The sequence below is a fragment of the Lissotriton vulgaris genome, chromosome 2_1 (assembly GCF_964263255.1).
Source record: "Lissotriton vulgaris chromosome 2_1, aLisVul1.2, whole genome shotgun sequence".
Taxonomy (NCBI): Eukaryota; Metazoa; Chordata; class Amphibia; order Caudata; family Salamandridae; genus Lissotriton; species Lissotriton vulgaris.
The window spans coordinates 1,027,083,408-1,027,109,730 of NC_141687.1; the positions used below are offsets into that span (position 1 = coordinate 1,027,083,408).

At 47.5% G+C, this 26,323-nt stretch overlaps 2 protein-coding genes across 15 annotated transcripts in view; one reads left to right on the forward strand and one right to left on the reverse strand.

Moving 5' to 3' along the window:
* The window catches only part of BAZ2B (bromodomain adjacent to zinc finger domain 2B), a 1,380,234-nt gene that overhangs the window by 47,219 nt on the left and 1,306,692 nt on the right, over positions 1-26,323 (forward strand). The window lies entirely within an intron of this gene.
* On the reverse strand, positions 767-1,369 carry LOC147731557 (protein LDOC1-like). Its single transcript, XM_086954214.1, has one exon. It carries the CDS (start codon positions 1,367-1,369, stop codon positions 767-769), a length of 603 nt encoding a protein of 200 aa, XP_086810340.1.

The window sequence follows — 26,323 nt, forward strand, 5'->3', positions numbered from 1 at the left end:
TCGATCAGGTTGAACTGGATCAATTCACGATGGCCATCTGCGGTGATCAGCTCCATCACCTCTGTGTGGCTCACGATGGGTCCCGACGATAGGTTAGTTCCATCCACGGCGCGGACTGACTCGCTTTTCTCTTTTCTTATGGCTCTGATTCCCACCTTGTCCGCAAAACGCAAGTCACAGAAATTTCCCGTCGCTCCAGAGTCTACCATGACAGAGACTTCGGTCAGGACCGTCGATCGGAACATCACTCTCATAGACAGAATCAGATGCGGAGCCGCCGCTTGTAGGGTATTGGCCACATGGTGTTCTTTTGGAGTCTCTTCAGTAATCGCACCCACCCGTTCAACTCCAGCCACAGGTGGTGCCGCTAGTTTTCCTTCGGCTTGAAAGTTCCTTTGGGCTTCTTCGGACAGTTTCGGACAAAATGCCCACTCAAACCACAATATATGCACAGGTTATTTGTTCTCCTTCTCTCTTTTTCTTCTTTCGTTAGAGGCCCTCTGATGGTTCCGATCTGCATTGGTTCTACTCCGGAGTTTCCTTCTGAGGTTCGTGTTCCCTCTGGACGCGCCCTGTCGAATCTGGGAACGACCGCCCGGAAATCTTTTTTCTTTTCCCCTCGCCGCTCTCCTTGACGGAAATCTATTTCTAGAACTAAATCGATGAGGGCCGATATCTCCGTTGGGCGATTTGGAATTTGAGCCAACACGTCCTTCAGCTCGTCTCTCAACCCACGATAAAACACTGCTGCTCGTTTGCTTTCTGGTCAGTCCGTCTCCACCACCAACTTGTTAAACTGCGCCAGATATGCTATTAGGTCTCGATTGCCCTGTCGCAAATCTAGTAATTCGTTGTCCACCACTTGGGAGATTCTCCTGCGATCAAATATTCGAAGAAACTCTTGTTTGAAATTTTCGAAGTTCCTCAACAGCGGGTCTTCTCTGGTGACTAGAGGCATGGACCAGGCCGCTGCGTCCCCGCTCAAATACGAGAGAATGAAGGCTACTTTGGATTGCGCATCAGGGAAAATCGATGGGCGGCACAGGCAATGTAAGGAGCATTGCGAGAGAAATATCTGTGCCTTCTGTGGATCCCCACTAAACCTTTCAGGGGCTGCTAGAGGAATAACTGGAGACAGGGAGTGTATGACTTGTGTAGTTGACCTGTTTGTCGCTTCTAACACTGGATTCATGGCCTCCCGCTCTAAACTACTAGTTCTGTGTAACCTCAGGGCTAACTCGGCTGTTTCCTTTCGGGCGTTCACTACCTCTTGTTTTAAATTCTGATTCTCTTCCCTTACTGCCCCCAGTTCCTTGTGGATTGCGTCTAGGATCGTCCCTAACGATTGTACATCTATTCCTTCGGCCATCTCTGCTCAGGTGCAAAAAATACTTGGGCACTTCACTCTGTCAGAGCTCCAAGCATACCTGATATGTAATCGCCTTGACTTGTACTTGCGCGGGAGCAGAGATGATTAGGCTCAGGAACTAGATGCCAGTACCCGAATCCCAAGAGACGATGCCGGCAGGTCTATAAGAACCTCCCTACATCATCCTCCGGGAAGGGGGTGTGGATAAAATAACAAACAGAGAAGAGACTGGTCCGGAAAGTTCCCTCAGACTACTTCCTTCAGGGTGTCTGCGTATTGGAAACCTGTAAGAGGAGCACACCATTAGTTTTTCCTTCCTACGCTACTCTGACTCTATGTTCTCGGGTTTAATCTTAACTCACTTAATATTTTCCCGGACCTTGCTTCTCTTCTATGAAATGTGGTTTTTCTCGTCTAGTTAGTCGTTGCTGCAGGGAAGACAAGGGCGAATGGGTTAGTTCCTTACACATGCTATTCTATGGTCACCCCTGATACTGCCTCCTTCTAGACATACTTACTTGACTAACTACTCGAGGACGCTGCTTCAGGGGTTCTGTAAGGCTGTACTGTATTGGGAATATGTGGAACAAGACTTTACTCATAGACAGTCTTTACACTCACAACGACTCAAGGAGGAAGGTTCTGGCAATCCTTATTTTCCGACTTTTTGCACAAAGTTCAGGAAATGGTTTTCTCTTTTCCCTGGCCATTCAATGTTCTAGGAAAAAAGACTTTTCGTTCCTCCTTTCGCTCAAGGTTCAAATAAAGGTTTCTCGATTCTCTTTTACTCAGTGTTCAAGAAAGATCTTTATCGTCTCTCCTTTCACTCAATGTTCAAGAAAAGGTTTCTCGTTTCTCTTGGTCACATGGAATTTTAGAAGTTCAGATTATACACTTGACAATGTTAACTACGACACTTTGAATATTCTCAGTTTGGCCAAACACTAGTCATACGACACTTAGCTTTCTGTTGTTGACTGACTCTCTAGTTCGCTGAAATCTTCTTCTCCACAGGAATCCACCTTGCTCAGGATACACTTCGACGATTCTTCGGAGATCCACTTGCCGCTGGAAACTTGGACTTGGGAAAGGGGCTGTTATTACGCGTTTGAATTAGTACGCCGTAATAACGTTTCCTCAACACTCGCGATAATCGCAAATGGAGTACTACAACCAGGATACTTTAAACTAAGGATTCGAGAAATTCACCAGAGTACGCACACAGGTTCTTCTTCGCTAACGGTTCAGGTGAAGTGCGTAGTTTCTAGAACTTGCGTCCCGCTCATACTCTCCGCACCAAAACGAGGCTTAAACGACTAGAACGTCAACCTCACAGCACCACGGCGCCGCGGCAGCCATTTTGTCTCTCCAGAGTCGGACCCTCTCCGACCATGATAACTCTGTGTATCTTCGGGCTTCGCTTTGGGTCGAGGTTGAACCACACACCAGCGTATCCACATGACGGGTTCTGACACCACCACACAGCTCCACCGAGGCACCCACCACACAGCTCCACTGAGGCACCCACCACACAGCTCTACCGAGGCACCCACTACACAGCTCCACAGATGCACCCACCACACAGCTCCACAGCTGCACCCACCACACAGCTCCACCGATGCACCCACCACACAGCTCCACAGATGCACCCACCACACAGCTCCACAGATGCACCCACCACTCAGCTCCACCGATGCACCCACCACACAGCTCCACCGATGCACCCACCACACAGCTCCACCGATGCACCCACCACACAGCTCCACCGATGCACCCACCATACCCCTCCACCGATGCACCCACCACACACCTCCACTGATGCACCCACAACACACCTCCACTGATGCACCCACCACACACCTCCACCGATGCACCCGCCACACATGCCCCCACCACACATGCCCCAACCACACAGCTCCACTGATGCCCCACCACACAGCTCCACCGATGCACCCACCACACAGCTCCACCGATGCACCCACCACACAGCTCCACCGATGCACCCACCACACAGCTCCACCGATGCACCCTCCACACAGCTCCACCTACACAGCTCCACCGATGCACCCACCATACAGCTCCAACTACACAGCTCCACCGATGCACCCACCACACAGCTCCACCGGTGCACCCACCACACAGCTCCACCTACACAGCTCCACCGATGCACCCTCCACCCAACTCCACCGATGCACCCACCACACAGCTCCACCGACACAGCTCCACCGATGCACCCACCACACAGCTCCACCTACACAGCTCCACCGATGCACCCACCACACAGCTCCACTGATGCACCCACCACAGCTCCACCGACACAGCTCCACCGATACACCCACCACACAGCTCCACCTACACAGCTCCAGCGATGCACCCATCACACAGCTCCAGCGATGCAGCCACCACACAGCTCCACCGACACAGCTCCACCGATACACCCACCACACAGCTCCACCTACACAGCTCCAGCGATGCACCCATCACACAGCTCCAGCGATGCAGCCACCACACAGCTCCACCGACACAGCTCCACCAATGCACCCACCACACAGCTCCGCCGAGGCACCCACCACACAGCTCCGCTGAGGCACCCACCACACAGCTCCGCTGAGGCACCCACCACACAGCTCCGCCGAGGCACCCACCACACAGCTCCGCCGAGGCACCCACCACACAGCTCCGCCGAGGCACCCACCACACAGCTCCGCCGAGGCACCCACCACACAGCTCCGCCGAGGCACCCACCAAACAGCTCCGCCGAGGCACCCACCACACAGCTCTGCCGATGCTCCAACTAAGCTCCACCAATGCACCCACCACACAGCTCCATCAGTGCACCCGCCACACAGCTCAGCCGTGGCACCCACCACTCAGCTCCGCCGTGGCACCCACCACACAGCTCCGCCGTGGCACCCACCATACAGCTCCACCGATGTTCCAACTAAGCTCCACCAATGCACCCACCAAACAGCTACACCGATGCACACACCACTCAGCGCAACCACAGCATCACTGGTTCAAATATGTTCTTTCAATTTTTCAAGCTTTCACGCTTTATTACAAATCACAAAAAGATGTTAATATTTCACTTCTGTTCTTGGATTTTCGTCACAATAAAAAACACTGAACATAATCTTCACAAATGTTATTTACAAAAGTTTAAGCTATTGCCATTACAAATTAAATAAATAATTAAGTATTAATTATTTAAAAAATTTAAAAGCCATTGTTATTTGTAATATCAATACATCTAAGTCACGTAAATACAAAACATGTTGCATTGCAAATGCTATAGGTGTCACATTTGCGAAAGTTATAACTATTGGCATTGTAAATGATAAAGCTATTAATTTAGCTATTTAAAAAAAAACACATAAATAAAAATAATTCCTTTATAACACCAATAGCTCAAACTTTCCTAATGCGAGCCCTATTGCATTTCCAATGCTTGTTTCCCTTGTTTTTCTGCCCTTCTGCCCTCTGTTAGACTCGTTTTTTTCCCTTGCAACCCCAGCATCACTCAGCGCAAACCCTGCATCACTCAGCGCAACCCCTGCATCACTCGGCGCAACCCCTGCATCCCTCGGCGCAACCCCTGCATCCCTCGGCGCAACCCCTGCATCCCTCGGCGCAACCCCTGCATCCCTCGGCGCAACCCCTGCATCCCTCGGCGCAACCCCTGCATCCCTCGGCGCAACCCCTGCATCCCTCGGCGCAACCCCTGCATCCCTCGGCGCAACCCCTGCATCCCTCGGCGCAACCCCTGCATCCCTCGGCGCAACCCCTGCATCCCTCGGCGCAACCCCTGCATCCCTCGGCGCAACCCCTGCATCCCTCTGCAAAACCACTGCATCAATCTCTGCAACCATTCAACAACAACTGGTTCAAATATGTTCTCTCAATGTTTCAAACTTTATTACAAATGTCACAAAAAGATGTTAATATTTCACTTATGTTCTTGGATTTTCATCGCAATAAAATACACTGAACATAATCTTGACAAAAGGTATTTACAAAAGTTTAAGCTATTGCCATTATAAATTAGAATCACTTTTATTTAAAAAAATTAAAAGCCATTGTTATTTGTAATATCAATACATCTAAGTCACGTAAATACAAAACATGTTGCATTACAAATGCTATAGGTGTCACATTTGCGAAAGTTATAACTATTGGCATTGTAAATGACAAAGCTATTAATTTAGCTATTTTCAAAACCAACACATAAATAAAACAAGCACTGGCGTTGCCAATAGGTCTCGCAGTAGGAAAGTTGGAGCTATTGGTTTTGTAAATGACAAAGCCCTTTATGTTTTTAAAATGAAAACAAAACTAAAAGGCATTGTTTTTTTCAATTGTAATAGCTCCAACTTTCCTACTGCGAGACCTATTGGCAATGCCAGTGCTTGTTTTTTTTAAATCGTTAGGAGAGAACCTGTCCTGCCGTCCTTTATGATTGTCAATATGATGCCAACGGTGATACATTGATGAGGCAGTTTGTTGTTTTGCGTACGATAATGAGTGTATTTAGGCGATGTAATGATTAATTAGCTAATTATATCTGGGGAATGTTTGTTTTTATATTTTGGGTCAGAACCACAACCCCACTAAGCCGAAGTTTTCTTCAGGGAATTTTAAAGTGCTTTTTTTATCTTATGCCATTGATTAGTTGTCGATATGAGTAGATAATCATGACTTTCCTCAATGAAAACCTATTTATGAGAGGGAGAAGGTAGGGGTGGAAGGACGTTTGCACGTGTTTTGTTTGTTTTGCTTTTTTGCCAAGGCGTGTGGATGAGATTTAAATAGGACCTGAATGCCACAAAACTGTGCCCCTGATGTAAAAACCGTTATTTGAAGTTTTTTTTATAAGAAAGCATTCAGGTGAAGAAAGCCCAAGATCACAAAACGTGTACATTTTTTTCACTAGTAGAAATTGATAACCAGAAGGCACATACGATGAGATGGGAATTATTCGACCTTGAGTTTACTTGCACTTTTGGGTTTGTGTAACTGTTTTGGTCTATTTAGTGATTGGCAGGTGATCACGTCACTGCATTACCACCGGGTTTCTGTCCATGGCTTCCATTTCGCACTTTGTCGTCGCTTCGCCTGGTGCTCTAGTGCAAGTGAGTCGATGGAATTAAACGAAGACTACAACTCCCACAGTGCATTGCGTTACCTGAATGTCCAGCACTGGAAACATGAAGCCTCTACTAGCATGCACATATGACCTGATCACTGTAAGTGTTGGGAGTTATACCTCGGCTATACGAGACGAGGAAGGCCCTGAAGGAATGAATAGATGGATGGCCCTGACCGCACACGAGATGAAAACGGGCCGATGAATTACAACCCCCTAAATCGCTGATAGCCCTTGGCAGGAGACAACCGGCGAGGATTTATCAGCAGGATGAGCCTTCTGTAGTGCAGCCGGTGCCTCATGTAAAGCACTCCGATTTAAACAAGACGGAGGGAAGGCAGAGAAGGGGAGGGGGGAGGAGAAATGAGACACAACGGGCAGGGGAGGGGGCCGAGAGGGGAGAGCTGGCGATGAGGGTGTGAAGCAGCAGGGGCCTTTGAAGTGAAGCTAAGCTTCACTTCAAAGGTGTGGGAGGAGTGCTGCTACGGCCTGGGGGAAGCTGGCTGGGGATGGGGGAGGAGAAATGCAAGTAAGGCTAACATCGAGTTAAAAAAAAAAGAAAATAAAACAGTCTTGACTATTTCATTTTGCTGGGTAAAAAACAGTTATTTTGTGTGCCGTAATTGGAAAGGAATGCGCGCCCGGTTCAAGGGTGGGGCAGCGCACTGCATGACTCATCTCCTTCTGACTGCCTCGTGCTAGGAGCCCCCTCCGTGCAGTGAACAAGAGGTCAAGAGGTTTTATTAGATTTTGCAATTGCCTAAAACTAACGGCACAACTGTACCGAATAAAAAAATGAGACGGATTCACAAAGATGAATGTAAACTACGACACCGCCTGAACCATTTAAAACAAGCACATAATGAGGCAGGCAGAGAAGATAGTGGAGAGGGGCGTGGGGGCGGTTCGAGAGATGAACAGAATAGCTGCGTGTGAAGCGTTAAGAGCGGCCGGCCGGGAAACTGAAAGTACGGCCAGCCATGATTAAATTAGGGGAGGAAAAGCCGCAGAGCGCACGCTGGGCGAAGCCCTTTGATGTGCTGTGCGGCCGTGAATGCGCGTGCTTGTTTGGTCACGTGATTCACGTGAACTCAATGAAAACCGCAGGGCAAGAAGCCCTTGGTTTGACGAGGATTTCGAGCACTTGAATTCTCGCTCCGCTCAATGCGCTTGCGTGCATTGATAGGTCGCGAGACCTAAAAATTGTCATTTACAAGACCAATAGCTCAAACTTTCATAATGCGAGACCAATTGCATTGCAAATGCTTGTTCTACAGAGCTTAAGAACTGCTCACACCCCAACTCTGCAGAGGTCTGTTCAGTTGCCCTCCCCCCCTCCTTTCCGTGTTCCTCTAGTCTAAATCAAAACTAATGTGACAACCTGTTTTTAGTACTAATCAGCTCCATTTTAGATTAGTTTATTTAGAGATCGTTGTTATCGATCTAATGTTTATTCTCTCTCGGGTAGAAATGAGTGTTGTTGTCATATGACGGATGATAATTATTATGGCTCAAAGAGTGGTCTCAGAATAATGTTAAAAAGGACGTCCCCTTGTGGGATATCATAACTTAAGGTTGCGTAATGAGGGTTGAAGTGAGTTTTACCAGGTTTGAGGTATCCTTCAGTAAGGAGCTTAACCTTTTAATGGTTCGAGGTTCAGCCTGTCACACAGTTGCTAAACCTTATAAAAGAATGCCACTGTATACGGTGTCCAATTCTGCCTATATGTCTAACTCTTAACATGACTGCAAGGGATGCCCATCCCTCTGTCCATAACATAGAGATTGTTGTCATAAAAGCTAATAATAGATACAATCCATATTCAATGGAAAAAGGATGTTGTCCAAAACAGATTATAATTGGGCAACTTTTCCAGGATTTGTTCCAGACCCAGGAGGGAAGTTATTGGGTGAAAGTACTCCAGTGGTTAAACCTGAACTACTAATGTTATTGCCCATAACTATGGTTACAACTCTAGATGTTTAGCAAGTACAGCCAATGAGGGCCTTATTGTTATTTTGTTGGAAGAGTTCTAATAAAGCATAATTCTTGAGCCAGAGTTACAGTGCTGACATTGTATGGAGCATGGCTGAGTTGTAAAGACCAAGGAGCACTGCAGGCACATATATTTCATTTTGTAATGTTGGTACTCCTCAACTCCCTCCACCTACTTAAAGAGTTTTTGAAATTAGTTTTTTCTCTTTACAACTATACTTTATTGAAATTGGCCAAAACAGAACAATCATAAAGGATTTATCAGTTTGCTGCAATGAGCTGAAATAAAAGCAACAAGGCAGTGAAGAGACAGTGAACTTTGAAGACAAAGAACACACCAGCTTCCTACACTGGAACTCCCTCCCCCTCTCTCCCACCTCCTGCTTAAAGGTACACAAACAGTGTGAATGCCGCACTGGCATCAGCATAATAATGATGCATCACCTTTCGCTGGTAGGAAAGAAGTATAAAAAATACTGTTGGAGTTCATTATGAGTGCTGTGGCCTAGTTCAACCCAGACCAGTTTTCATGTCCCCAGGGCCTGCCACAGGCTAGCAAACTTATAGTCCATATCTTGAGTATCTCCTGTTAGTTTTTGCATGGCTATCAGTGCCCATACCGTACCCGCCCAGTTGTAGAATAGTTGAGTATCTCTATTTCGCGCTAATACTTACTTAGCGGCTAGGAGCATATTGAAAGTAAGCCTCTAGTCACCATGCGACATGTGTTTATAGCCAGTGCAGCAGAGCTCCAGTATCCAGCAGTAGCAGGGTCAGGCCGCAGTGGGTACCCAGTTACTCCCCTAATGCGGTTAAGGATTTCTATCCAGAAGGATTATAAACGGGGGCACGTCTACCACATGCAAAACATCACCATCTTGACTACAACCTCTACAACACAGATAGGTGTATCATGCCGCCTCATCGTTATCTGGTATCATATGTGGAGGTTATCCTGTTTTATGTTTAAACCTATAATAACTGCTAAAACCCCACCAAAAGTGAAAAAACCATCACCAGTGTAAACATATAAACACCAACATAACCACAAACTAAATGCCATTCAAAGAAAAGGAGAGAAAAAGAGTAATTTGTTTTTCTTCCCGAAGGGGCCAGTACAATGTAACTTTGTTATGCAAGGTAGCAGCAAGAAAGACGGTTAACATTATTCTGCTTGAGTTTTGTTGTTAAGGAATGTCACTAAAACATTGTTCTTCCTTTTTTCATTTTTGTGTCTTTGGTCTAAAGATACTGATTTTAAAAGCCTGATTCTGATGGATACATCTGCCAGTGGATTCCTCACCTTGTGAATATCCCCCTGCGTCAGCAACATTCGGAAATTCTTTTTTGTAGCTTGGTGCCGACGTGGACGACATCACAGAAGCACAGCATCGTGCGCGGCTCCGCTGACTCCATAATAGGCCCACATCGGCGTGATGACATCAGTACCCTTTTTTCCGCGTCGTCGACGCTAATGGTTTTTGAGGGATCCTCTGTAGCTATTTAATAACTTTGTTACGGTTTGTTTCTGTTGGTGTCTTCTTGCTTCTTTGTCTCCTGTTGAGATGTCCACGAAGAAGACCGGATTCAAGCCGTGCGGAGAATGTGGGAAGATGATGTCGATCACAGACCCGCATGAGGATTGCATTTGGTGCCTGAGTTTAGACCATGATGTTCAAGGGTGCTCTTTCCGCAAGAAGATGAACCCAAAGGCCCTTCGGGAAAGAGAATCGAAGCTTCTGGTTGCCAAGTTGAAAGGTAAAAAAGAGAAGAAGCCTTCGAGATCGCGCTCGAGACGGTCGAGGTCTTGCACGGCGTCGCCTTCGAAGTCATCGTCGGGGCATGCTTCTAGATCAACAAAAAAGAAGCACAAGAAGAGAAAGCAACAAGAAGAGAAAGCACGGATCTCAACCTTATTCTGGGAAGGATTCAGATTTGAGACCGAAGTCGCCAAGTAGGAGACATCCCCTTCTCCAGTTGTGGATCCAGTAGGAGAGGTTTCGCCTATGGAGTCGTCGGAGCATTCACCAGCTCCGGTGTCGAATCCCTCTCCGGCGCCGTCTCGATCTCCTTTTCGAGAGGAAGAAAAGGCTCCCTTGCCTGAGGGTTCGACGACTCCGGCTTTCTTACCCGAAGAAGAGGAGTCTAATCCGGTGCCTCCTCGAGGGTAACCTGTGGGTCCTTACCCACCTTTTCCAGGCCCAGGTCAAGACCCTACACAGTTTTTAAACTCGATGTATGGTGTCTATTTGAGAGCTATGTACCCCATCTGGAGCACCGGCAGGTCCCATGCGTCTTTTAGCATACAACCTGGGAGTCCCCCAGTCTTATGCTCCAGCTCCGTTTATGCCATTTATGCCGGCGCCGACTCCGCCTTGGCATTTCTCGGCGCCTTCGACGCCGTTACCTTCGTCACCAGTGCCGGCTCGACCTCGAGGGCATCGTCCTGTGCTTCCGGATCCGATCTCGTCTCCGGCTCCATCGGAGTCGATCGCGGATCCGCCGACGCCGCGCTTGAAGGAGAAGTCGAGGCGTGAGGCGCCGCGTCTTCTCGAAGAACAGAGGTACAGAGAGGCTAAGGTCGAAGAAGGTGAGCTGCAGGAGGATGATTACTTTGATGACCTGAGGGAGGCTAGCAGATTGGAGCTATCTCCGGACTGGGAGCTTTCCTCTCTCTCGGATGCCCCTTCAAAGGACGTTGCACCGTACCATGTAGTGTATTTTGTAAAGCGCACAGCTGCCCCAACTGGGTGTCCCGGCGCTGTATAACGCTGTGGAACCCTTCCTGGCTCTCCCTGTGAGATGCCCCTCCAGGGCACCGCCAAGGTGAAGCCAGGCATCCCAGTGTTGTAGGGGCCGTTGTGGAGATAAGGCAAGCTATTGCCCAGGGTTGCAGCATGGGACCCAAGATTAGAGTAGGCGCCGTGGCGAGAATTATCGAGTCCACGAACATTGAGCCCAAGACCCTGCTGCGTCTGGTCTTGAACCCTGGTCCCGGGCCTGATCTCTGCTTCAGAGTCTGCCGCTCTAACCAGTGAGCCACACTTCTCCACCATGTGGTCATAAAGAAGGCAGCAGAACTTTTAAATTTAAGTCTGCCTACTGCTGAGCAAGTCTAATTTGTTAACAGAAGTCCTCCATTCCCCGTCTTCTGTTGTGGAACCTATGCTTCCTTTCAATGAGGCTTTGACGGAACCGATTTTGGAAGTATGGAATAGACCTCTCACAGCTCCTGCTGTTGCTAAAGGTGTTTCAAGGAGATACAGGGTGGCTCCTGGTGACCCAGACTTTTTATCATCGCACCTTTTGCCGAAGAGCTTAGTAATACAGGCAGCCTGTTCAAAAATCTGTGGGGGCTTCCCCTCAGGTGCCTGGGGACAAAGAGTCGAAAAAGAAGGATCAAACTGCGAAGAAAGTGTTTTTCATCGCGAGTATGGCTCTTAAGTCAACTAATGCCACTCTGTAAAACAGTTGGCCCCTAAGATTCCAGAGGAGGACAGGAACATTTTTAATGAGGTGCTGACTGACACACAAGCTGCTGCTCATAAAGTTATACAAAGTGGACTAGACACTGCTGACTCAGTAGCAAGAGTTACGGGAACTTCAATTGCCACCAGAAGAGCAGCCTGGTTAAAGTCTTCCGAGTTCTCTGCGGACGTCCAAGCTGCTTTGTTAGATCTTTCCTTTGATGGCTCGGGTCTTTTTGGAAAAAAAGCTGATGCAGCTTTGGAGAGATTTAAAGACAGCAGAGCTACAGCCAGGTCTTTGGGTCTACAGTCCAGAGGAACTGTGAACAAAAGATATAGGGTTTTTGGAAGGTCCTCCTTTCGTCCCTATAAAGAGCCTCAACAGCAACAGCAAAAGCAACAGCAAAATCCACTGTATAAGTCATACAGGGGTAGACAAAAAGCTCGTCCTCGGACGTCAAGCCTCCTCCTCCTCCTCCTCTTCTTCTTCCCTCCCCCCTCCAACATCAGCAAAGCAGCCCTAGATCCGCCATTCCAGATCATGCAGGTCCTGTAGGGGGACGGCTTACCTATTTTCTACGGGATTGGAAATTGGTCACATCGGACCTTTGGGTTCTCAATCTCGTGGAGAATGGGTATGCACTTCCCTTTCGGGAATTCCCTCCGAATTACCCTCCTTGTTAAGGGTTTTGCTCAGAGGAACACCTGCTACTCCTGCAGGAGGAAGTCCTGGCTTTGTTAAGAAAGGGTGTGATAGAGGTGGTTCAGGAGCAGGAAAGGGGTCAGGGATGCTACTCCCGGTATTTTCTGATCCCCAAGAAGGATGGCAGACTTTGTCTAATCCTGGATCTCAGGGTCTTGAACCTTTTTCTGAAGCAGGAGAAGTTCAAGATGCTCACCCTTGCGCAGGTTCTTCAAGCGCTGCTGAAAGAAGACTGGATGGTGTCAATCAACTTGCAGGATGCGTATTTTCACGTCCCTATCCTGAAGTCGCACAGGAAGTATCTCCGTTTCACGGTGGGTTCGCAACATTGCCAGTTTGCGGTTCTTCCGTTTGGTCTTACTACTGCACCTCGAGTCTTCACCAAGCTGATGGCTGTGCTGGCAGCACATCTCAAAGTCGGGAATACCAGTATTCCCTTATCTGGACGACTGGCTGATCAAGGCAGTCTCCAGAGAAGGTGCTCCACCATCTGATAGTTACAACTCAATTGTTGTACAGGTTGGGTTTCTCGATAAACGTGCCAAAATCTCACCTGGTGCCCTCTCGGCGTAACCTGTTCATAGGTACTGTACTGGACACAACTGTATGTCGAGCATTCCCTCCTCCTCAAAGGATTCTCGACATACAGGAAATGATTCCTTTATTTTACAATGGAGAGGTCGTCCCAGTCCTGAAGGTCCTTCGTCTGCTCGGTTTGATGGCTTCCTGCATTCAGTTGGTCAACCATGCACGCTGGCACATGAGGGCACTCCAGTGGTGCCTCCGCAGGCAGTGGTATCAGCACAACGGAGATCTAAGGGAGTCAATCAGGATCTCCAGAGAAACTGCAGCGGATCTGTCTTGGTGGAGCGCAATCTGTCTCAAGGAAAGTCCTTCCATCTGCCTCCATCTGTGGCCACTGTAATAACGGATGCATCCACTTTAGGGTGTGGTGCTCATCTGAGGGATCTGGAGATCAAGGGTCTTTGGTCTCCAGAGAAAAGGCCGCTTCACATCAGCCTTCTGGAATTGCGGGCGATACGTCTGGCGCTCAAGGCCTTCCTCCCTTCCCGGTCAGTCGGTTCAAGTCCTGACGGACAACACTACCGCGATGTGGTATGTCAACAAGCAGTAGGAGTGGGGTCGCAGTGTCTCTGCCGTGAGGCTCTGCGTCTCTGGTCCTGGGTTCAGGACCATCAGATTTGTCTGATGGCAAATCATCTGGCTGGAGTTCTGAACGTACGTGCAGACAGTCTGTCGGCAGTTCTCAGCCGACCACGAGTGGAGGCTTCATCCAGAGGTAGTACGTCACGTCTTCCGGACGTGGGGGACTCCTCAGGTGGACCTGTCGCCACTCTCGAACACTCAATGCCCGTCCTTCTGCAGTGCCCAGTATCCGATGCAGGGAGCGTTGGGGGATGAGTTTCAGTTGAGTTGGGACTCAAGACTCCTTTACGCGTTTCCTCCCATACCCTTGATTCCTGGGGTTCTGAGGAAGATTCGCCAAGATCGGGCCCAAGTCATATTGATCGCCCCGGATTCGCCAAGAAGGGTGTGGTACACAGATCTTCTTCACCTCTCCTCGTGCCCGCCGCTCCGTCTTTCTCTCTGGGCAGATCTCCCCTCTCCGATGGAGGGGCAGGTTCTACAACCCCACCTCCAGACCTTACACCTTCTTGCCTGGAGATTGAACCGGGCAACCTATATTACTTTTCTCTCCCACATGATGTGGTGGATGTAATCTTATCGGCCAGGCGTGACTCCACCCAGTCTACCTACTCTTACTGGTGGTCTAAATTTGTTGCTTGGTGTGGAGAGAAATCCATCGATCCTTTGAGAGCTTATTTATCTGACATACTTCAGTTTGTGCTTTCTTTGGCTCAGCAAGGGTTTGCTGTAGCTACAGTCAAAGGTTATCTGTCGGCATTGTCTGCATTTCTCTGTTTGCCGGATCAGCCGTCTTTATTTAAATCTCCTGTCGTTTTGAGGTTTCTAAAGGGACTTACAAATAAATTTCCTCCTACTCCCTTGATTGTACCTCAATGGAACTTGAATCTTGTGCTCACTTTCTTGATGGGTTCACCTTTTGAACCTTTGCACAAGTGTCCCTTGAGACTGTTGTCTTTTAAAACGGTCTTCTTGATTGCAATTACCTCGGCAAGGAGGGTACGTGAGTTTCAAGCTCTTCGTTCTAAACCCCTATTCTTGACCATTCATGCTGAACAAATGGTACTCCGGACCAGGGCTGCTTTTCTGCATAAGGTGGTAACTCCTTTCCATCTAGGGCAGTCTATTACCCTCCCTACCTTCTATCCTCCCCCTCACCTTCCAAGGAGGAGGAGAGACTTCACCGCTTGGACCCGACGAGGGCGGTGAGCTTCTACCTGGACAGAACCAGAGAGTTCAGAGTGGATGACCAGCTCTTTGTTGGTTTTGTGGGAGCCAGAAGAGGCAAGGCGGTGCACAAGCGCACGCTGTTGAGATGGATTGTCTTGTGTATCAAGATATGCTACCCTCTGGCGAGTAAGGAACCTCCTGAAGGTTTAAGAGCACATTCCACTAGACTAGAGCAAGGTCTGCTACATCTGCTTTGTCTAGGGGTGTACCTGTAGAGGACATTTGTAAAGCTGCGACTTGGGCTTCCCTCCACACTTTCGCAAAGCATTACTGCTTGGATTCCGAAGTGAGGAGGGACGGCCACTTTGCGTGTTCTGTCCTCCAGGATTTTCTGGTGTAGGAGAGTGGACACCCTCCTCCTGGGAGTGGGGACTGCTGTGTGACTCTTTTCAAAAGGTTAGGAATCCACTGGCAGATGTATCCATCGTAAGAACAAGTTACTTACCTTCGGTAACGCTTTTTCTGGTGGATACAGTATCTGCCTGTGGATTCTTCACTGACCCACCCGCCTCCCCGTTGTCCACTCTTCTATACGTGTATTGATAGTATTTTATTGTCAAAGGAAATGTGTTATTATAATTGCTTTCCTGCATTGGCTACGCAATGTTTGTGTTATTTTGATTATTTGGTACTATGTACATTGTGTGTATATCTACTGTTGTCGATCCGTCCGTGTGCCTCAAAGGCACGGAAAAAAGGGCGGAACTGATGTCAGCACGCCGACTTGGGCCTATTATGGAGTCGGTGACGTCAGCGGAGCCGCGCGCGATGCCGTGCTTCTGTGACGTCGTCCACGTCGGCGCGAAACTAAAAAAAGGAATTTCTGAATGTTGCTGACGCAGGGGGATATTCACAAGGTGAGGAATCCACAGGCAGATGCTGTATCCACCAGAAAAAGCGTTACCGAAGGTAAGTAACTTGTTCTTTAGGTCTTATTTAATTGTTTTATACACCATAGAGAATCACAAAATATTAAAATAATATTTGATATGTTGGTTACGTTTGATTCTTTCACTGATAGATAAAATGGCTGGTTTCATAAGAATCTTTCCCATTATGTGCTATCACATTTACCCACAGACAGAGAATGGGTGAAACTCTTTGATACATCAGTCCCTTTTTCTGGTGAGTTAGTATTAATAGTAATTGAATTGCAAACACCCCAGGCTTTAAATATTCAAAGCAAGGTGTAGTGAAAGGTATATGTGACGAGTGCTGTCACCAAGCATCTGGGATAGTGGTGAAAACATGACTCTAGACTTTTGGAAAACCTAGAACTCAGTGTCACTTGGAATGCTGCTGCAAAAAGTTCTTACCAAGTTCAAGAAAGACTGGGGTGATATCATTTGTATTTGCTGTGATTCAGCTACTTATATGAAAAAGTTGTGGGATGACCTGTCCAGATCTATACATGAGGCGAAGTGCTTCCCTGTAAGACAAGGGTCCCCAAACTGGTCCTGGAGGGCCGGATCCATGCCAGATTTTACTACATGTATCTCAAATATCCAAATATGCCAGATATCCCAAAAATCTGGCATGGATCCGGCCCTCCAGGACCGGTTTGGAGACCCCTGCTGTAAGAGATCCTTGCCACTTGCAGATGGTATGCTGAAAGCATCTTTACAATCCGCAGAGATAGCGAAGAATGCCATTGACTTTATAGTCCATTCTGCTGCACTATTTCGTTATGAGTGGCAACTAAATTGCAAACATTTCAAATTTTGTGCTTTAACACAGTTAGGATGACTCTTTGATGCCACACATTTAGCCGGTGGTTCTCAGTCCTTGAAGCCGTGAATGCTATATTGTCCATGTGGCCATGGCTTACTGAAGTTTTGCTTAGTGATGATGCTAAAGGAAACAAATGTGAGGATCTTTGGTTGTATATTGATAGTGATGTGAACAAAGTAAACTCTACTGCTGCCCATTATTTTATTTGTAGATACCTCATGGTGAAAGACCTAATAAACATACAGAATGTTATGGGATTATTTATGAGAGGCTTACATTGCCAGCGCATCACTTTTTAGGTCTCGCACCTGGCGACGCAGCGCGAAGCGCTGTCGCCAGCGAGACCTATAGTTGTCGACTCTGCTTTCAAGGGCTTGCAAGTTAGACAGGAGATGGGCACACCAGGTCGGATTGGATCGGTGAACGCGCACGTTTACCACGTACAGTTATGCGCTGTGCCCATCTCCTGTCTCCCTTGCAAGCATACTTTCACTTTCCCTCGCTGCCGGCTCCACAGCCCCAAACATACCTACGAATTAATTTTCATTCAGCAAGCATGACTACTTGTACTCATGTTGCAAATTATTTAGAAACTTAAAAAAAGTACATTATGAAACAAAAAGCTATTAACGTTCCTTATTGAAAGGTCTCATCTCTCCGGCCCGACCAACCCCCCCCCCCCCCCCCCCCCCCCCCCCATGCCAAGAGGAAACGTGCAAACTCGCCCGGTGTGGCGGCTGGCTGTGGCGTGGTACAGGCAGCATGATGCGGTGCTTGCTCCTTAGGCTTAGGGGCCCACACTTCTATCTGCTGCTCTCCCGGGACTTCAGCTCCCGCACTTCGCTTCCTCTTTGGTTGCGGGGCTCCCTCTTCATCACGGGAGCCCCGGAAGGGGACAGGCGCTGCCTACAACATTCACACGTGCGAGCCACAGGGCACTCAAAATGTAACATTTACAGCGCATGCGCGGCCAGCCCTCGCCCTCGCCCTCCCAGGTCTCCCCCCCGCCCAGATGTGGAGCTGCGCCTGCTTTCTATTTTGCCGTTCCCTGCCTCGGAGCCTGAGACGGTGCTGTCAGCTGCCTGTTCGTGCTTAATTTATTCGCTCGCCAGTTGAAAGGGACCGATTTTACAGGTACGTCTAATCCCAGAGAAAAAATTCTTGAAAACTGTAACTTTAAATTCCTCAATACTTTTTATTTTTTAAAATGTGTATATTATCACAAAGAAGCCAATTCCCCCCGCCCCCCCACCCCCCCCCCCCGGCTGTCAACCGGTGGAAGGTAATGCATTCCCTCGCCATCCATCAGCGGCTCCACAGCGTTCCAATGGCTTGGCAGATAAGCGCGAGGCCCGTGCCGCTGCTGCGCGAGCAAATGGCGCGGACCCAGGGAGGAGCCACTTGTGGACGGTGCCCGGCCTGTTCAATTAGGAATAATACGGCATTTCATCGATGCTGATTACCGAAGGCTGTAGGCAATGACGATTTATGAGCCAGCTTCTGTCAATATTTACACTTTAAATTCAGATTTTTATTGCATTTAGCAGAGATTTCTTGCACAAACGTATGCCAATATTTTATCAAAATAGCAATGTGTTTTCCCGCTGACAGTTGCTTAGTGAGGATGATATAAACCTCATGCAAATGAGTAAAATGGGCCCTATTATCCCTGTTTGGATAGTAAAAGAAAATCATAATTTGGGTGCACGGATCCCCTGTCCTCAGTGCGTTAATGATGGCTTCAGCAATTAGATGATACAGAATATTTGCACTGATCGAGAGCCCTGTGGTGAGGACACACTAAGCTTTTAGAATGTTAGTCCTCATTTGTTTTCAACGCCCCTTTCATCTGCGGCTCTAACCAATGGCTGAAGTGAAGGTGATGGCTGATACCGGACAGTAAGGGCTTGTGACGCTGGGTGAGGAGTCAAGTAACCTCCTTAAAAGCACAGCGACGAGCCGTTTAAAGTACAAGTTAACCATGGCAGCCAACAGCGTTTTTATACCGGGTCTGTTCAACAGCTCTGTGGCTATCATGACCGGGGGTGGCACCGGTATCGACTGAACTGCTGAACTGCTCACTCTAGGTCGGTTCATTGTGACCTTTGTTAAGTCCGATCTTGCAGGTGTTTGCAAGAAATTGACGTAAGCGTGGCACCCATCTTGCAATGGGTTTATTTCTAGTCCTGCCAGGTTCTGTAGTGACAGGCGTTCATCTTGGAATGGTCGTTTTCTTTTCTAACAGTAAGTAAGCCTCACACTGGTGCAAACTCCAGCTAATGGGGGAGAGATACTGTGGCCCTTCCGACTGGAGCTGTTACCTTTGGAGCTAGTGAATCAGGATCGAATCTCGGCGCCAGCTCAACATCCTGTGATTCTGGACAAATCACTTAATCTCCCCATATCTGACAACAAAATTATAATGTGACCTTGTGTAATTGAAGCAGTGCTCATGTAAAGCGCTTCAATGCCTTCTGGTAGAGGTTGCGCTGTATAAAATAATGCTGCATAGTTAGTAATATGTTCCACAGAAGGTGGAAAGTCTGGCGGATTATTTGAAATTGAGCGTTTACAAGACATAAACGTGGAAAGCATATCTGCGCTATCCCTGGGACAAGTCTCAGTTTGCTTGCTTTCTTATTTTTATTCGTGGGCTCCTAGCCAATTAAATAGAGAACAAAACATAGCAAGACCTACATATGTCCCTCCTGATCCGTTTAACAAACTTGCCTAAAAAATGGTGTAAAGATGGTATTGTTGATGAAAAACTGTGAACTGTCCTAGCAGATGAGACTTCTACCCTAACCCCATTAACCTGCTTTTCGAGCCAAGGATTTTATTAGAAGACCTTGCACAATTTACATTCAGTGAACTAGTTTTTTGTTGCAGTTTTATATATTTTGAACTCGACCCCCAGTTTGGGAGTGCTTTACACGAGCACCAGTTACGTTACACAAGGATACATTTATTGTTTGGTAGGCGCCGGGAGATTAAGTGATTTGCCTACAATCACCGGATGTTGACATATATACACTCCAAATACCACTCAGTGCCACATAATTACACACCATTACAATTACACTACTGAATGCAACACACACTCCACACAATACCACTCAGTGCCACATAATTATATGCTACCTAATTACACTGCACTCAATGCAACATACACTCCAAAAAATACCACTTAGTGCCACATAATTACACGGCACACATTTACACTCAATTGAATACAACGTACACTCCACACAATACCATTCAGTGCCACATAATTATATGCTACCTAATTACACCGCGCTCAACGCAACATACACTCCAAATACCACTCAGTGCCACATAATTACACGCCACATAATTACACTGCACTCAATGCAACATACACTCCAAATACCACTCTGTGCCACATAATTACACACCACATAATTACACTGCACTCAATGCAACATACACTCCAAATACCACTCAGTGCCACATAATTACACCCCACATAATTACACTGCACTCAATGCAACATACACTCCAAATACCACTCAGTGCAACATAATTACACCCCACATAATTATACTGCACTCAATGCAACATACACTCCAAATACCACTCAGTGCCACATAATTACACCCCACATAATTACACTGCACTCAATGCAACATACACTCCAAATACCACTCAGTGCCACATAGTTACACGCCACTCAAATGTCACAAAAAGATGTTAATATTTCACTTCTGTTCTTGGATTTTCGTCATAATAAAATACACCGAACATAATCTTCACAAAAGTTATTTACAAAAGTTTAAGCTATTGCCATTATAAATTACAATAACTTTTATTTAAATATTAATTATAAAAAATGTTTAAAGCAATTATTATTTGTAATATCTATAAATTTAAGTCACGTAAATACAACACATATTGCATTACAAATGCTATGGGTGTCACATTTGCGAAAGTTAAAAGTATTGGCATTGTAAATGACAAAGCTATTAATTTCGTTATTTTCAAAACTAACACTTAAATAAACAAGCACTGGCGTTGCCAATAGGTCTCGCAGTAGGAAAGTTGGAGCTATTACAATTGCAAATAACAATGCCTTTTATTTTTGTTTTCATTTTAAAAACATAAAGGGCTTGTAAACTTGTAAACTTGGGGATTTATAGAGCGCAGTTGTTGCCCGAGGGCGTCCAAGCGCTGGGATAACCGTGGCTTTGTCGTTTACAAAACCAATAGCTCCAACTTTCCTACTGCGAGACCTATTGGCAATGCCAGTGCTTGTTTCTATGTCGAGGCCCATACAATATTTCCCCGACTTCAGATGCAGCCATCGTTAGTCCACTTGGCACGTGCTGTTGTGGATACGACGGACTTATTTATTTGCAATTTTATATAGCGCAGATATGTCCTGAAGGCATCAGAGCGCTCGTCAACACACAGGACACAGGATTACAGTAATAGTAGTTCAACCTAGACGTTTACATTGATGGATTCGTACAAAAGTATTGTATATCTGGTTTGAGCGTTTCAGCAAGTTGTGTTGTTCTGAACATATTTGGTTGCCTTTCACTTATGTCACTCAGAACGTTCATTCACTATTTAACTCACGTCACTTCGAGCGTCATCATTCTGTTTCTCACCAGGCTGTGGTTGATAGCCATCTGCCTCCCAGCTGTGTGGGCCTTGTTACCTTAATAAATACTTATGTTTAATACTTACCTGCTTCTTAGTGTTTCGTGTTGTGTACCATGACACTTCAAAAAGTTACCACAAGATACAGTTACAACAGTTGGGCAGAGGAAATATACATAGCTGCCAAGGTTTCAGATTGCTATGTGTGACATTTTCACAATTTCAATATAATTATGAGTGACATTTCAATGAATATGAGTGACATTTTCTCACAACAGTCAATTGTTACGACCACTTTGACAGCAGGCCCCCGCTATATAAGCGCCCTAGTATCAATGCTCAGACTGCCCAGGTAGAGGGGCCCGATTTCCCTGCTTAGGTCAAAGCTACTGTTCCTGCCCTTGCAGCTAACTCAGTCTTGTGGCGCCATCGAGTACAAGTATTGGGAAGTCTTGTATGCTCGGATGTGTGGGGAAAACCAACACGCTGCTCTTGGCCTGCAAGGGGGAGGGGCTTGTATTCCGGTGCCGCAATCAAAGCTGTCCCGATTTACCAGGAGGGCAGAGATGGCGTCCTCATCTGCCCCACAAATATGCAGTGTAATATAGGCTGTGGCGATCAGAAGTGCAGAGGTGACGCCCGCCTGTAAGAGTTACCCCAAAGCCAAGCGGTCCGGCCGTCAGCACAGATGAGCTGCCTAAGCACATGACACATGCAACTCTGGGACAGCCACCTTATCAGCACGGGGCATTGATTGATGTTGCCTTGGGATGGGACACAATTAGCCGGGTGGCAGGTGAGGAGTGTGCTCGGGCACTGTTTACGTTGTCTCGAGAAAACCTCATTGCGAGTCATATAGTATTAGAAGTATGATTAATGCCACTTAATAAAAATTTGCTAACAGTCTGACTCCCCTTGCGAGCTGCGGCATTTCAGTTTAACGGGCCGTCTAGTGGTTGTGATGACTGATTTCCGGAGCAAATGGCCCTATCACCTGGGCATTCATGCTTGGCTAGCAGAGCAGCTCAGTGGCATGCTCTGGGCTCCAGCGGCTGCTGCGGTCCGTGGAGTTGGGTCGAGTCACGGCGGCGCAGAAAAACATTCATTAAAAAAATTTACTGCAACCTCGAAAACATTATAATGAGGAACTGCAGCCTGAGCCGCCCGCCATAGCGCTCGTGCCATTTTTAAGTCTGCGTCACGTCACAAGTGCTGACGTTGTGGTAGCCATTGGGCACTGTCTATTCTGAAGTCAGCCACATGGAGGGGTTGGGGATATGAGTATGGAAGAGGGTAAAAGCACAAAAAAATAAAAGCAATAGTGGAGGGAAGAGGAAAGGATGATTGATAAGGAGCAGCGTGGGACAGGCGGGGAGAAGAGATGCGGCGTAAAGGAAAGATAAATTGCGCAAATTAAAAAAGACGGAGGGAAGGCAGAGAAGGGGAGGAGAAATGCGACACGGCGGGCATGGGAGGGGGCCGAGCGGCAATGAGGGTGTGAAGCAGCAGGGGCCTGGGGGAAGCTGGCTGGGGAGGGGGAGGAGAATTGAACAGATGTCCGTGAGGTGTGGGAGGAGTGCCTGATGCGCGTGCTTGTTTGTTCACGTGATTCACGTGAACTTCAAGAAAACCGAGGCTGAAAGCCCTTGATTTGACGAGGATTTTGCCGACTTGAATTTTCGCTCCCTCAATGCGCTTGCGCGCATTGTAGGTCACGAGACCTAAAAATGTGTCATTTACAATACCAATAGCTCAAACTTTCCTAATGCGATACCTATTGCATTGTAAATGCTTGTTTGATGCTCTGGTGGCGCAAGCTTCTCAGCCAGATCTATGAGGCAGTGCAAAACCGCCCTCGGGGGCTTTGTATGGCCTCCTAGATATGGAGTAAGACAAAGCAGCACAAGCCACTGCTTTGCCTTACTTCTGCGTCAAGGAAGGTGTTCCATGGGCTTTGTGTGGGGTTTCCACACAACACCCATGGATTTTGATGCTGTCCAAGATTTACAAAATCACGTAAACCTGGGGCAGCCTCAAAACCATACCCCTCTCCAGCGGAGGCGTAACAAGGAGAAATGTTTTCATTTCTCCTAGTTTTTTCCTCTTTCCATGTGTGCTGCATTCTGCCGCTCACATAGAAAGAGGAAAATGCCCCTCTGGATTGTTTTGGTGAAGGAAGGTGCCCCTTCCCGTAGAAAAGCAATCCAGCCTACGTTGGTGCTAGGCAGCAATTTGTGCTCCAAGCGGAGCGGTGCGGTGTGCGATGCCCTCCGGTTGCGGTGCAGGCAGTGGCTCGATGACGGTCGTCCAGCGGCATCGGTGAGACTGCTGCGGTGTGGAGTGAAGGCAGTGCTCGTTGTGCTGCTGACCGATCACAGTGCAGGTGAAAGTGCCGGTTGCAGGGAGCTGGCATCAATCGGTCCGAACTGCAGTGTGGGACGGTGCGGTGTATCACAATACTTACGAGCGGTGCGGTCACAGGTGTCGAAGTCAGCGGGCAGCTATGGCGTCAGTGAGACCAGGGTGGCAAAGTGAATTGATGTAGTGCAGAGTGTGGTGCCCACAGGTCACGGTGCAAGCAGCGGCGGCAGTCGTCGGTGAGACTAGGGTTGCGTGCGAGATGCGGCAGTAACCCTCTGCGGTGCCTTCAAAGATCCAGAGCCAGCGACGGAGTCAGTTGCTTTTCTCCCTTTGTACCAACTGAAAACACGGTTGCAGAGGCGATACTGAGAGGTCAGTGAAGTCTTTGCGGTCCCTGAGACTTCAGAACAGGTGGCAACCTCTACTTCAAGCCCTTTGAGATACTCAGCAACAAGTAAAGAAAGTTCAGTCCAGTCCTTTCATACCCAAGGCAGAAACGGCAACTGCTGACCAACCCAACAAAGCAACACCTCAGCAAAGAGGCAGTACTCCTCCTAGCAGTTCTTCCAGCTCTTCTTCTTGGCAGGTACCTTGATTCCAGCGAGTTCTAAAGTTCTGGGGTCTGGGCCCCAATATTTATACTCCATTTCTCTTTGTTCTTTTGGCAGAATGTCTGTGCCCAGCCCAAACCAGTTCCATCCTCTCGGGCTCCTGGCAGGAGGTGGAGACACCATTGTCAAAGGCAGACCAGGCCCATTCAGGTGCAAGGAAATCTCCTCCCACTACTCTAAATATGGCTCCGGTCTGTTCAGCCCAGCCCTGACTCCTCTGGGAAAGGCAGGACACCCCTTAACCCCCCAATGGCTGTCTGATAAGAATGCACATCCCCAGCCCGTCAATCCAAAGCCAGACAGTCAATCCACAAACCCAGCAGAGACACGCAGGGTGGCTAAACAAGAAAATACCTACTTTCTAAAAGTGGTATTTTCAAACACAGAACATAAAATTCATCTTTACTAAAAGATGCATTTTTATATTCTGAGTTCAGGCATACAAAACCCCATTTCTCAATCTTGTCCCAATGGGAAGATATGCATATAAGATGTTGTAAGTAAACACCCATTCTATCCTATGGGACTGATAGCCTTTCCATAGTGAAAAACGAAACACACGGTAATTCAATACCAGAACATGTCCCACACACCAGTGCATGTCCTACCTTTAATATACACAGCACCCTCCCCACAGGGGTACCTTGGGCCTACCTTAGGGGTGACTTAAATGTAAGAAAAGGGAAGATTAGCATGTGGGTGCACTTGCCAGGTCGACATGACTGTTACAAACTGTGCGCAGATTCTGCAGTGGCAGGTCTGATAACCCTTTTCAGGGCTGCTGCGTGAGTGGCCCAATCAGTACTGCTGACCCACCAGCAGCATTTGATTTACAGGCCCTGGCACTCTCAGTGCACTTTACTAAGGACTTACAAGTAAGTCAAACATGCCAGGCATGGAAACACCAATCCATAATACAATTTACAATAGTAGAACTTGCTTTAACCCTGAACAGCAGTGAAAAAGTGCGCAGAAACACCAAATCATCAAAAAAGCGACAAAACTAGAGGGTCAGAAAGCAAAAAGACAGGGGAAACACGCCAGAAGATGCCAGGTCTAACGGGCATTTATGGTTGTCGTTAGTTGTCGATGATGAGGAGTACCATGTTCTAAAATTTTTTGTCAGATGGGGGTCTTTACGCCTAAAAAGATTTGAGAAGGGGGTCTCTGCATCAAAAAGTTTGAAGACCTCTGTCTTAGAATGTCCAGGGTAGTCAAACGCATCATTAAAAAGCTCAAACCTCACCTTTTCTGGTGTGCAGGATACTGAAGCATGCAAAAGGGACATTTGTGACTATAACCATGTTGGTGAATAGGTAACTGTATAAGAACTAAATTCTTTCATACTCTCCTACCCAACTTCTCCCCCCCCCCCCCCCCTCCCCCCCCAATCTCCTCCTTCTAATACCATACTTAGCGAGGAAGGGATCACATACTCCCAGAGCGTGCAAATAGGTTGCACTGTGGCCCACTGCCCTCCCCTTGACTGGTCGGTTGTCCTTTCCGGGCATGAGCGTTTGTGTAAGGAGAGGCCTCTCACCACCCCAGTGTGATAGTGCCCTGAGATGGTCCCTGTCTGAGCATGTTCTGGAATGCCCATTGAGCGTTTACAGGAAATATAACATTATCAGATAAAAAGGTCTGCTAAACATTAGTCAGTCACAATGCTCATGTCTGTAAAGGGAAAGGAGCTGTATATCCTCACAGGCACACCCTGTGTAAAGTCACGAGTCTCAAGCTACTACAAAATCAAGTCATTTGTTTAGGGCTCTTCGCAATGATTTAGATCTTTCGCATTTCTCTTTAGGTATCCAGCATTGGTCAGAGTTGGCCTTCGGAGGCGTTCCTGGGCAGTCTTGAGAGGGTCCCAATATATCCTGTGCTTCTTCCCGCTGCGAATGGTATGAGCTTTGGAGCCAATC